This window comes from Pipistrellus kuhlii, unplaced genomic scaffold, assembly GCF_014108245.1.
Source record: "Pipistrellus kuhlii isolate mPipKuh1 unplaced genomic scaffold, mPipKuh1.p scaffold_m20_p_1, whole genome shotgun sequence".
In the NCBI taxonomy this organism is placed as follows: Eukaryota; Metazoa; Chordata; class Mammalia; order Chiroptera; family Vespertilionidae; genus Pipistrellus; species Pipistrellus kuhlii.
Window position 1 is genome coordinate 90,521,940 of NW_023425404.1, and position 13,337 is coordinate 90,535,276.

At 36.6% G+C, this 13,337-nt stretch overlaps 1 protein-coding gene across 10 annotated transcripts in view; it reads right to left on the reverse strand.

Annotated features, from left to right (window-relative positions):
* NEO1 (neogenin 1) overlaps nucleotides 1-13,337 on the reverse strand; it is a 339,481-nt gene that overhangs the window by 198,323 nt on the left and 127,821 nt on the right. For all 10 annotated transcript variants that reach the window (XM_036456552.2, XM_045587162.1, XM_036456618.2 and 7 more), the window contains one exon: nucleotides 10,547-10,683. In XM_036456552.2, the coding sequence (XP_036312445.1) occupies nucleotides 10,547-10,683 (137 nt within the window). The remainder of the gene's footprint in view (nucleotides 1-10,546; nucleotides 10,684-13,337) is intronic.

A 13,337-nucleotide genomic window follows, 5' to 3' on the forward strand; every position in this document is an offset into this window, starting at 1 on the left:
TTAAGATGATAAAGACACTGTTTATAAACATGTGTGCATATAAAGGTGGCAATTATTACCTCAATTATATAAGCTAGAGTAATGGTTCATCTTTTCCCAGAATAACCTTTTAGAAGATATTTTTTAAACCACATTTCTTTTGTAATCGGTCAAAGAAAAATAAGGAAAAGATGAGTAACAAAATAGCCAGAAAATTAAATCATTCTAGTTGTCACATTTCACAATTTCAATACAAAGTCTCACTTAACAATTGTTTGCTGATTATCTATTATGATAAAAATTCATCTAGACCCGTCCATGTTGATAAGAACCCAGTCTAGTACTGGGAATAAGCACATAAACAAATCAGTGAGAGACACTGCTGGCAAAAAGATAGCTATTTTATGAGACATAAAATTTATCTGGGGGTATCAGGATGGTTATAGAAAGCTTCATAGAAGGGTAATGTTAACTAGTTTTAAAGGATTATGAGGACATCATAGCTGAGGGTGAGAGGATACAGAGGAACAAAGCTATCAAATAACACAGAATATTCAGGAAATTATATGCAATTTGGTAAAGATACTCTATTTCTATCCCAGGTTCAGGTGGAACAGTGCCGAAGTTTATTTACTTAAGCCTTATAACAAGTCATTTAACTGATTAAAAAAAGTAAGACACAGGTAAGTTAAATAACTTAGTCAAATTCACATAGCTAAGTAAGTGACAGATATGAGACTAGAACCCAGGCATGCTTAATCCAGAGACTGCTCTTAACTAACTGCTCTGTGGTGCCTCAGTTAACACTGAAAAAGTTGACTTCATATGTAGGGTGTGGTTGTGTTTTGTACACATGCTATGAAGAGTTTGTTTTTATCCTAAATAAGCCAAGTGAATTGAGAGTTTTAATGAGGAGAGTACACTATAACTAATCAGGAAGTAAAGGGAAGTGAAATTATGAAGGTAACTGGAAAAAAGGGGGAGATCGATGTGTTAATGTAGAGATCAGACACAGTACAACAGATGAATAAAAGTAGAATGTTAGGTTGTGACCAGAGAAAGATGGGAGAATTTAAAACTTTGGTTGTAAATTTGTTGAGTATTGACAAACTCAAGGAAGTGGCCAATTTTGAAGCTATCAATTTGTGCACAAAAATACAAATGGAAAATTTTCTTCTTTTGGGGGTGAGGAGAGATATGCAACACAGACTATTATGAATGTTTTAAGAGAAAAAAAAAATTCTTTCTTTAAAAAACAACAACCCATTTAAAGCTGAGGTGACAGGAAATACACAATGGACTAATTCACGTCACAGTATGTGTAGAAATTCCAGGAGTTAATGATAAAACAATAAATTTGAAATATTTAACAGATGAAGAATGAACTTACAACCTTTTCTGCGTTAACACTCACTATGGAATTTCCTGTAGCTATAATTTCTTTAAAAAAAATAAGTCAGACAGAATGACTATATATATTAATATATATGTGTGTGTGTGATTTCCAACCAATTGTGTGCACTTGGCAAAGTCCAAAAGTTTGGAAAATGGGTTCCTCATGAGTTGACCGACAACAACCGTAATCAAAGAGTCACAATTTGCACTTCGCTCCTCTCTCGTCAAAACCGTTTGCCGTTTTTAGAGCAAATTGTTACCGGAGATGAAAAATGGGTGCTGTATGTTAATTTGAAAAGGCGGCCTCAATGGTTGGACAAAAATGAGGCTCCGCAGCCCACGCCAAAACCTGACTTGCATGCGAAAAAAGTGATGTTGTGTGTTTGGTGGAATTTTAAAGGAATTCTTCATTATGAACTTTTACCCTCTGACCAAACCATTACAAGTGCAGTGTATAGTGCCCAATTGGAAAGGTTAGCCCAAGCTTTAAGAGAAAAAGAACCCGCGCTGATTAATCGTAAGGGCGTAATTCTTCACCATGATTACGCACGACCACATACTGCAAGAATCACTGCTGAAAAACTGCGCCAGTTGGAATGGGAAGTTGTGTGTGTGTGTGTAAATAAATATTTATATTACATCTTATATAGATTTAGATATATAAAATTTTCAACCATTTCTCATAAACTGCTTTCCCCATCAGAAAAATAAAAATACTTTCAGTTATTGGACAAGTTTCAAAGTAAAATTTTCCAAAAATTTTTTGTATGTAATGACTTATCTATAAACAAAAAAGGGAAGACCTCATGTGACACACATTAACAGTACAGCTTGAATTATTGTTAACTATCACCACTTAGATTAAGAAATAGAACATTAACACTAGTAGGAAGCCCCACTATGTAACATTCAGTCTCTCTCCTGCCCTTGTTCTGATTGTTCTAATTTCTAAAACCATAGATTAGTTTTGCCTATTTTTGAACTTTATAAAAATGGAATAATGTTTTCATATGTGTGCTTGGCTTCTTTTTTTTTAATGGTGCCTATGAAATGTATCCATGTTGTTGGACTGTAGAAGTGGTCTGTCAATTTTTTTGCTGATGAAATGCCACAGTATGATTAGAACACTAATCATTCTACTGTTGATAAATTGTTTCGTTTTGATTTATTGTAAATAAAGCTGGTGAGACGATCATTGTGCACATTTCTAATAAGTATACACCTAGAAAAACGATTGTGTCATAAGATATGAAGCATGCAGTTTCAGTAGATTTTGCCAAACAGTATCTGAAGTGATTATATCCATTCTAGAGGCCCAATTTACAAAATTCGTGCAAGAATAGGCTTTCCTTCTTCTGGCTGCTGGCACCAGCTCCCCTCTGGCATCCAGGACACAGGATTCCCTGGTAGCCCTGGCTTCATCTGTAAGGTCTGGTCGGTCTAATTAGCATATTATGCTTTTATTATTATGGACTAGAGACCCGGTGCATCAAATTCGTGCACAGGGGTGTGTGTCGGGGGTGTCCCTCAGCCTGACCTGCAACGATGCCAGCATCCCTCACCCCAGCCTCTAGCCAGAGGCTCCTCTCCTTGTGCACAGCCTCTGGGAAGATACTTGTCCTGGTGCCTCCTCCGGGCCCTGTCCCACGACTCCAGGCTGCTCGGGTACTCTGGAGCTTGGGTTCTCAGTTCTGGCTTCCCTGCCCAGGATGGTGTGCATCAACTGCTGTGGGAGCTGCACTTCAAGAGTCGCCCCCTTGGACCATACTACTTGCGAGTGTGGTGGGGGGTAGGAGCACGGTAGCAGTGATTTGATGTCTGTAGCATGCCCACCAGACACCCCCTTGCCGCAGTGCCATGCTGGCTGTGTCCACACTGCGGGCAGGGGGCTTCTAGTCTGCCACTGAGGCTGCAGGCCGAGGACTCCGGCACCCATAGGGCTCCATCAGCATCAGGAACTGGAAAGATGCATTTTTCTGGATCCTCCCCTCCATCCACGCAGCTGGGGCGGGGACACTGGGCTCACGTCCCCACAGGCCCCTTACCTCAGGGAAGCCAGGGCACACATGCTGAGCTCATGTTACCAGGGAGACACTGCCAGCATCTGCTATGGGCAGCACCATTTTGTCACAGAGCGACAGTTAATTTGCATATTACTCTTTTATTAGATAGGATAGAGTGCTAACAGCAGTATATTAGAGTCCCCAGTGTTCCTCATCCTAACCAACCCTGTATTGTTAGTTTCTTTAATTTTAGCCACTCTGGTATAGTGGTATCTATTGTGGCTTTTATTTGCATTTCTCTAAAAACTAAAAATAACAACCACTTTTTTCAAGTGTGTAGTAACCACCTGGAGATCTGTGAGACAGGTGTTCAAATTTTCTACTGATTTATCTATCTTTGTTTACATTATTAGTCTAACTAGTTCTTTCTAGATTAAATAGCAGGGGTTGAAACTTTTTCTGAAAAGACTCAGACAATAAATATTTTAGGCTTTGTGGGCCATGTCCAAGCATGTCAAACTCACAGACAATGGACCACATGCCTCATTTAAAAAAACTTACGGTGTTGACATGCTTGATTAGTCTCTGTCACAACTATTCAACTCCTCTTTTACAATATGAGGGCAGCCACAGTCAGTACATAAGTGAATGAGTGGGACTGTATGCCAATGAAAGTTTATGGAAAATAAAATCTGAATTTCATAAAATTTTCAGATATCACTAAACATTATTATTCTGTTATCTTTTAACCATTTAAAAACCTTAGAAATTATTTTGAGCTCACAGGCTACACAAAAACAAGCAGCTGAGCAGCTATAGTTTGCTGACTATAACCACAAGCTATAGTTTGCTGACTCTTTGATCTAAAAAAAAACTTAGTCAATTGAATATATAATTTGTCAGAGTTTTATCTTTATTGTAATTTTTTTACAAAAACCAACTTTTGGCCTTGGCTAGTGTGGCTCAGTTGGTTGGAGCATTGTCCTATATACCAAAAGGTTATGGGTTCAAGTCCTGTTCAGGGCACATACCCCATGTTGTGGGTTTGATCACATTGTATACAGAAGGCAACCAATTGATGTTCTCTCTCACAGAGATCTCTCTCTCTCTCTTTCTCTCTCTCAAATCAGTAGGCATATCCTGGGGTGAGGATTGAAAAAACAAATTTTTTTCCTATTTTATTAATTTTTGTTCTTATCATTATCTTTCTTCTTTTTTTTTTAGTTTTTTTTTAGTTTTTTTTTAGTTTTTTGAAATGACTATTTAAATCATTGTTTTTTCAGCCTTCTCTTCTAATATATGTACTTAAGGCTACAAATTTCCTCTAAGAATTCCATCAGTTTTGATAGGTCATATCTCTATTAGTTCAAAATAATTTCTAATTTTCTTCATCATTTCTTTTCTGACTCATGGATCATTTCAAAGTGATTCACTGAATTTCCAAACAGTAGGTTTTTAAGTTTCCTTTTCTTTAAAGATTCTTTTTTTTAAAATTTAATTCCAACCTTAATTCCATGGTGACCAAACCTACAGAATTTTAATTCTCTGAAATTTGCTAAGATTTGTTTCATGGTCAATATATATTTTTTAGTAACTTTCCTAAGTATTTATGAAAAAGGTAAATTCTCTCATTTGTTTGGTGCAGCAACCTATAGTTGTCAATTAGGTCAAGTTTATTAAGTTGCATTGTTCAGTTCTTACTATAATATATTGTAACTGTCTGTGGTTTTGTTTGTTTTGATATACATATCCTGTCTGTCAGTGAAGTGTGTTAAATCTATCACCATGATTGTATGTTTGTCTTATCTACCTCTCCTATAGTTCTATCAGTTTTTTTAATTTTCATATTTTGAGATTACATTATGAGGTACATACATATCATGTTTCCCTGAAAATAAGACATCCTCCGAAAATAAGACTTAGCACCTGGAAAGATAAGACATCCCCTGAAAATAAGACCTAGCGCAACTTTGGGAGAAAAAATTAATATAAGACACTTTCTTATTTTCGGGGAAACAGGGTAGTTAGAATGGTTTTACTTTTCTGGTAGACAATCTCTAATTAACATGAAATGCCCTACTTTATCTCATCTTGCCTTTGTCGGATATTTTTCCAGTTAGCTTTGACATGGTTTATCTTTTTCCATCATTTTAATTTCAAAATCTTATGTATCCTTATATTTAAGGTGTCTCTCATACAAGCAATACATACTTGGGTTTCAATTTCTTTTCAATCTGAAGATTATTGTCTTTAATCAGTGTATAATAGTTAGTACATTTATAATTACTGATGTATTTGGGTTTAAATCTACCATCTCAATATTTTCTTTCCTTTCCTTTTAGGTATTTTTTACTTTATTTTTTCCTCCGTTATCTTTAGATTAGATTTAGTTTTAGATTCATACCCTCTACTTGACATGTTCTGAGCCATCCGTGTTTCATCTAATGATTTCTGTATCTACATTTTTGTTTAACATAATATTTTCCTGACTCTTAGGGACCAAGTTATTCTCTTACATTTTCTTCTATGAAGTTTATAGTTTTACCCTTCAGATCTCAGTCACTACTGGACCAAATATAGGTAATTTGGATGGTTATTATTACACAGAAATGCTATTTTTTCTCTCCATTAGGGAAACCACATTCCCCCAAACTGTTTACTAAACAATTAGCCTATTTCTTATTCTACCAGTCTATTTCTCAGTTCTTTAACAATACAAGGTTTTTGTATACAAGTATTGTGAATTTTTAATATATTTGAATATTTGTCAGAGTAAGCCCTCCATTCTTTTTATTTTTCAAAGCTAACTTAGCTGCTTCTGGACCTTTATTCTTCCATATGCACTTTAGGGAGAAATTTTCAAGTTCCTCAAAGAATCTATTTAAAATCTTGATTCACATATGCCAAATTTATACATTAATTTGTAGATGACATTTTAAATATTATATCAACCCATCCAAGAGTATGTAATATCTATCTTACCATTTATTCAAATTTTCTTCTACATCCTCTACTAGAGTTTTATAATTTCCCCATAGTTTCTTAGTTATATTTTTAGATATTTTACAGTTTTTTTCTACTGTGAATTTGTCTACTTTTTAAATTATTTTCTAATGATTATTACTGGTGTAGAAAAATACTTCTGATTTTGATAAATTTATCCTGTATGGAAAACTGTATTTTATTATATAACACTAGTTTGGTGATCAGGTAGACAAATTATGTTGATAGAACAATTTTATCTCTTCTTCCCATTTTTTTTTTCTTTTCCTTTTTTATTGAAATTATTGGGGTGACACTGGTTAACAAAATTATACAGGTTTCTGGTACACAATTCCATAACACATCATTGTATACTGTATTGTATATTTACCACTGCAAGTCAGGCTCCTTCCATTACCATTTATCCCCCTATTCCTTCTCTTCTTCTAATTTCAAAACTATTATTCCTTTTTATCCTAATAATAAAAGCCCAGGGTTGTAACTTGTAACGATCTATCATGATCAATGGCTAACCAACTGGAAGTTAGTGCTGGGTTGTTGTGGCGACCTTCACAGCCACTGCCACATGCTGTGGGCTAGACTGGACTGCTCCACCAGCCCATAGGAGACTGGCGAGCTGCAGCTGGTGGAAAACAGTGAGCCCAGGCCAGGCCGCCCCGCAATCATGGGGAGAACAAACCAGGCAGCTCTGCAGTAACGGGGCGAACAGGCCAGGCTGAGCATGGCCAACCTGTCCCGCAATCCCAGGCGAAGAAGCCATTCTACTGACCAACCTGCGCTGGGGACCTGTTCTGGTGCGTGGCGCGAGTCCAGGGCCTCTAGCCTGTAGCCACGGGAAGTCTCCCTCTCTCCAGAGTTAGGAGCACCAACCCAGGTCTACCCAGCGACCTAGTCCTGACTGAGGGGGTGAGTTCCTGCAGGCTGGGATTGATCCCTATGCATGATCAGTAGACCAGTGCCTTTGTTATTGCTGTGTCCAGATTTTAATTGGACAAATGCCCAGTGTCCTGGGTGCCAGCTTAGTAAAATCTTTTAGGAGGAAAATTCTGTCTGGGTTTCCTCAAATTCCCTCAGCCCCTACTTATCCCTCTGTAAAGGCATAGAACAAGTGAGGCCCCTTAAATAAAAATGAGAGGTCTCCAGCAGCGGTGGGCCTCTCTCATCACAGTCATTAGGACTGGATGGCATTTGAGTATTTATCTAGGCACCATGACAGAGAAAGACAAGCTCAAGTCATGATTTATGCCCTTAAAAAATTCACAATCTTATTAGAGCAAATGGATGATAAAAGCACAGCAATAACATCAGAATATAAGGCAACAATATAGTGAGGAACAGAAGCAATTGCTAGGATGATTTTCCAATAATTAGTACAAAGAGTATGTGCTGTGAATTAAGTTTTTAAAAAAAAGTATGTGGGAAAGTAGCTGCTTCACGAGTGTGGCATCCGTTCCTATTTTAAAGGAAGCTGATTCCTTATGAACTGTGTACTATGCTATGATATCTGAGGCACAGGACAAGGGAGGCCCTAAGTGTACTATGCTTTGACATTTGAGTCATTCTTTATTGCTCAATGCGATTTATTTCTGTACGCCTCAGTTTTGTAATAGTTTAATTACTAGAATAATACATCTTGCTATAAAATATTACTAGAAGATCAAATGATCAGGTGACATTTGTTGTTATTTTTCTATAAATGAACACAATCTCTGGTATGCTAAAGTGATAGGTTTTATAGAAATATTCAGATAGGAATACCTACGAGCTTGATTACAAGTGAGGCTTGCTATCACAACCCAAATTTATTGCTTAAAAAAAAAGCAGGAAGCCAACTAGAAACTGAACTAAATGCAAGCCCTTAAAGGGCAAATGTAAATTGGATAAGCTTTGCAATTACGAGAGCAAGAAGAAAAACTTCAAATGCAAGAATGAAAACCACATTGCATCCACTCTAAGTAGCTATTAAAGAAAAAGAATGATATACTATGAAAATATTTAATACATATAGTAAAGACATTTGGATTTCAAAGAGGATTTCCTAGAGTAGGTGATATTTCAGTTAATTTTTTTTTATTTTTTAATATATATTTTTATTGATTTTTTTTTTTTTTACAGAGAAGAAGAGAGAGGGATAGAGAGTTAGAAACATCGATGAGAATCACCGATCAGCTGCCTCTTGCACATCCCCTACTGGAGATGTGCCCGCAACCAAGGTACATGCCCTTGACCGGAATCAAACCCGGGACCTTTCAATCCGCAGGCAGACGCTCTATCCACTGAGCCAAACCGGTTTCAGCTCAGTTAATTTTTTTAAATGTGAAGAGGTTAGCTAGATAAGAAAAAGGTGTAGGGGGGTCCAGAATTGCAGAGGGTGAAGGCGGGGCTGAAGGACTCACAACCCAACCCCTCCATGCAAGAATTGCGTGCACCAAGCCTCTAGTTTTCTTATAATACTGGAAGAATTATGTTGAACTGTGGAGAGAATTGTGATAAACCTAAATTTTTCTGTCTCTTCATTCTATCATCTCCTGAAAGGAGTGTGGAAAGATTGTTGATTTGTTTATTTCTCTAAACAATTATTTAGCTTTTGTTTGATATATTTTAGACTGCATTGTAGGAACATATCTATCCATGTTGACTATATGATATGTTATACTTTCTTGATTATAATTCCTCTTTTGAGTAGGTATGTTTCTTCTGCTATTTGTGCCTTTTAGAAAGCTACTTCAACTTTCTTTTATTTTGCCTAGTATATCTTTCCCATCCTTTTATTTTAAATCTGTCTCATTCAGTTTTTTGTAAATCTTTTGTAACAACATATTGGGAGAGTTTTCATAATCCAATCTGCTGTGTTCTTTTTGATAAAATCCATTTATGTTATTTTAATTACCATTATATTGAGAGTGTTTCTTCATCTTCTTCATTCTTAGTTTTACACATACAATAATTCTTTCCTCCTTTTGTGCTTTCAGTTGAATAAAACTTTCTTCCGCTGTGGCTACTCTACTTCCCACTCTAAGACCCTCAAATATATCAAAAGAAACATTTCTATATAAAATATAAAACAACCCCAAAACATAGATCAGGAAGTGGTTTATCAAATACAAATATAATTTGGGACAAGTTGAAGATGAATATCAAGAGCCAATATATACTTCTACATATCCAAACACTATTGGATTTCCCTGAAAGAAATGAAGGTTTTAAAGATTTTTATTTAGAACAAAAATGAATGAGGGTGCAGACAATCATAGGATAGATAGCAAGCATTTTTCTGAGGGTCCATTTCCATATGGAGGATGGAAAGGTAAATGGGATAAGAAGAGATTATGTGTACATGCCAGGTTCAATTTATCTGACTTCTAAATGAGAGAACCTATAGAGCACATGTGTCAAACACAAGGCCCGCGGGCCAAATCCGTCCTGCCAGGCCTTGCAATGTGGCCCACACCGTGCTGTCATCACTGCACTCCACTGCGTTTCCATCACAACGACAGTTTATGACTGTTCAATAAACCATTCGGCCCGAGATTTAGGCTGGATTTTAGATTTTGGCCCCTTCTCTGATTGAGTTCGACACCCCTACTATAGAGGGATATAATGTAATGCTCAATGTTGGTTGAGGAGAAAGAAAGAAATCATCAAACAGATGACCATGTTATATTGAGAGTCACATGCATTGTCTGTCCTAGCTGATCTATTCATCTGAAAGAAGGGAATACCAGTGCTTAGGAGAGAAGTTTTTTGTGAGAAAACATTGTGAGACAAGAAAAGTAAACTTAACTATCAGATACCCATACTACTACCATGCATAATTACAGTAACTTCAAGCTCTTACTATATTATAGCCATTATTATTGAAGTTTTACAAACACTAAATCTTTATATCTTCAAAAGAACTCCAAGGTGGTAAGTACTCTTATTATCTTGATTTTACAGATGAGGAAAATGAGGCTCACAGAAATTAATTAAATTTCCTATAGTTATACAATCAGGGAATATAAGACCATGAATTTGAACTCAGTCTGGTTTAAAGTTCAGTCTTTTAACTATTTTGTTGTGTTACTGTTCCCACATTAATGTTAAAAAATTGGCAAGCCCAGAAGGTACAAAGGATATTTATTTATTTATTTATTTATTTATTTATATGAGAAATAATGACATACCTTGTACTGTAAGCTCTGCTTGAGCTTCAACTGTTTCATTTCCATTATCAGCTACACAAAAATAAGTCCCAGCATCATCCTCTGTGACATCACTGATCTCCAGGCTACCACCTGCCAGCAATACCAATCTTTCAGAGCTGCATAAAAAAAATTTTGATACATTTAAAAACTAGGAATATGAGAAATTCTTCATATAAAATGGAGAAAATACTTAAGCAGTATTATTATTTATATGGCTTTAGATATAACTTCTTTTCTATCAAGGTTCACCTGGGTATATCTAACATCATTCAAGGGCCATACAACTTTATTGACTTAAAAATTAGCTGCTAAATTTGGTCAAACATTAAATTAACTCACTTCTAATGTCTTGACAGGCCACACCAGATGATTTGGTGGACCTTATATGGCCTACCGGCCAGACGTTCCCCATTCCTGCTTTAGATGGACAGAGACTATATAAAATTATCAGAATTTAGTACAACTTGCTTTCCTCATATTTTTCATGCATAAATATCATGAATGCAAATCAGAATGTGATAATGAATTATCTCTGACACTTCTAATTATTCCCAAAGAAATACCACTTTTGTGACAGATTCCACAACCCACAGTACATCCCTGCCTTCTTACTTTTGCCCAGTTTTTGGTTTTTATTATTTTACAAATTATGTAATTTTTGTTATTGTTAATCCTCACCCAATGATATTTTCCCATTGACTTTGAGAGTGGAAGGAAAGGGGGAGACAGAGAGAGAGAGAGACACATCAATTGGTTGCCTCCAACCCAAGCCCCAAACAGGGTGGGGATTGAACCTACAACTGAAGTATGTGCCCTTGACAGGAATTGAACTCACAATCCTTTAGTCGCAGGCAATGCTCTATCCACTGAGCAAAACTGGCTAGAGCACAAATTATGCAATTCTGAGGTCTAGAATCAACCAGAAAGTTATTCCACCCTAGCTATGGCAATTGAGATAACTATTACAGAAGGCAATAAGAAACAGTAAGTCAGATAAGAAACAGTAAGTCAGGGGATCTCCGTGCCTACTGAAAGTTTCCTATCGTGGCTCCTATAGGAAAGGAAGGAAAGGGAAAGAAAAGGAAGGGAAGGGAAAGAAAGGAAATGGAGAGAGAAGGGCAGCTGCCAAAGAGAAGCTTCCTGCCGAAGCCGGTTTGGCTCAGTGGTAGAGCGTCAAGTCTGCGGACTGAAGGGTCCCAGGTTTGATTCCAGTCAAGGGCATGTACCTTGGTTGCAGGCACATCCCCAGTAGGGGGTGTGCAAGAGGCAGCTGGTCGATGTTTCTCTCTCACCAACGTTTCGAGCTCTCTATCTATCTCCCTTCCTCTCTGTAAAAAATCAATAAAATATATTATAAAAAAAAAAAAAAAAAAAAAGAGCAGCTTCCTGGGTGTGGTGCCTGGGCATGATCAGCCACCATTATCCACAAGAATGCTGATCATGATAAAAACTCTCAACAAGGTGGGAGTACAAGGATCATACCTCAACATAATAAAAGCTATATATGATAAACCCACAGCCAACATTATACTCAATGGGCAAAAACTAAAACCATTCCCTCTAAGAGCAGGAACAAGACAGGGATGCCCACTCTCGCCACTCCTGTTTGACATAGTACTGGAAGTACTAGCCATTGCAATTAGACAAGAGGAGGAGATAAAAGGAATCGAAATTGGAAAAGAAGAAGTAAAGTTATCCTGATTTGCAGACAACATGATATTGTACATAAAAAACCCAAGAGACTCCATTAAAAAATTGACTTAATAAATGAATTTGGCAATGTAGCAGGATACAAAATTAACGCAAAGAAATCCATGGCATTTCTATACACCTACAGCGAAATTACAGAAACAAAGACTAAAAAAGCAATTACATTTACCATCACACCAAGAAAATTAAGATACTTAGGAATAAATTTAACTAAGGAAGTACAGGACCTATATGTGGAAAACTACACAACACTGAAAAAAGAGATAGAGGAAGATGTAAAGAGATGGAAGAACATACTATGTTCATGGATTGGTAGAATCAACATCATCAAAATGTCCATACTTCCTAAAGCAATCTATAGGTTCAATGCACTCCCCATTAAAATACCAATGGCATATTTCACTGGCCTAGAAAGAACTCTCCAAAAGATCATTTGAAACAATAAAAGACTCCGAAAAGCCACAGCAATCCCGAGAAAGAAGAGTAAAGTAGGAGGGATCTCAATACCAGACTTCAAACTGTATTACAAAGCCACTGTTCTCAAAACAGCCTGGTACTGGCACAAGAACAGACATATAGATCAATGGAATAGAATCGAGAACCCAGATTATCAACCCAAATCACTATGCTCAATTAATATTTGACAAAGTAGGCATAAATATACAATGGAGTCAAGACAGTCTCTTCAATAAATGGTGTTGAGAAAATTGGACAGACACATGCAAAAGAATGAAACTAGATCACCAACTTACACCATACACAAAAATAAACTCAAAATGGGTACAGGACTTAAACATAAGAAGGGAAACCATAAAAATACTAGAAGCATCCACAGCCAGCAAAATCTCAGATATATGCCAAAACAACTACTTCAGTGATACTGCCCCTAGGGCAATGGAAGCTAAAGAGAAAATAAACAAATGGGACTACATCAAAATAAAAAGCTTTTTTACAGCAAAAGAAACCATCAACAAAACAAGAAAGCCCACTGTGTGGGAGAACATATTTGCAAATGTTACCACTGATAAAGGTTTAATCTCCAACATCTACAGACAGCTTA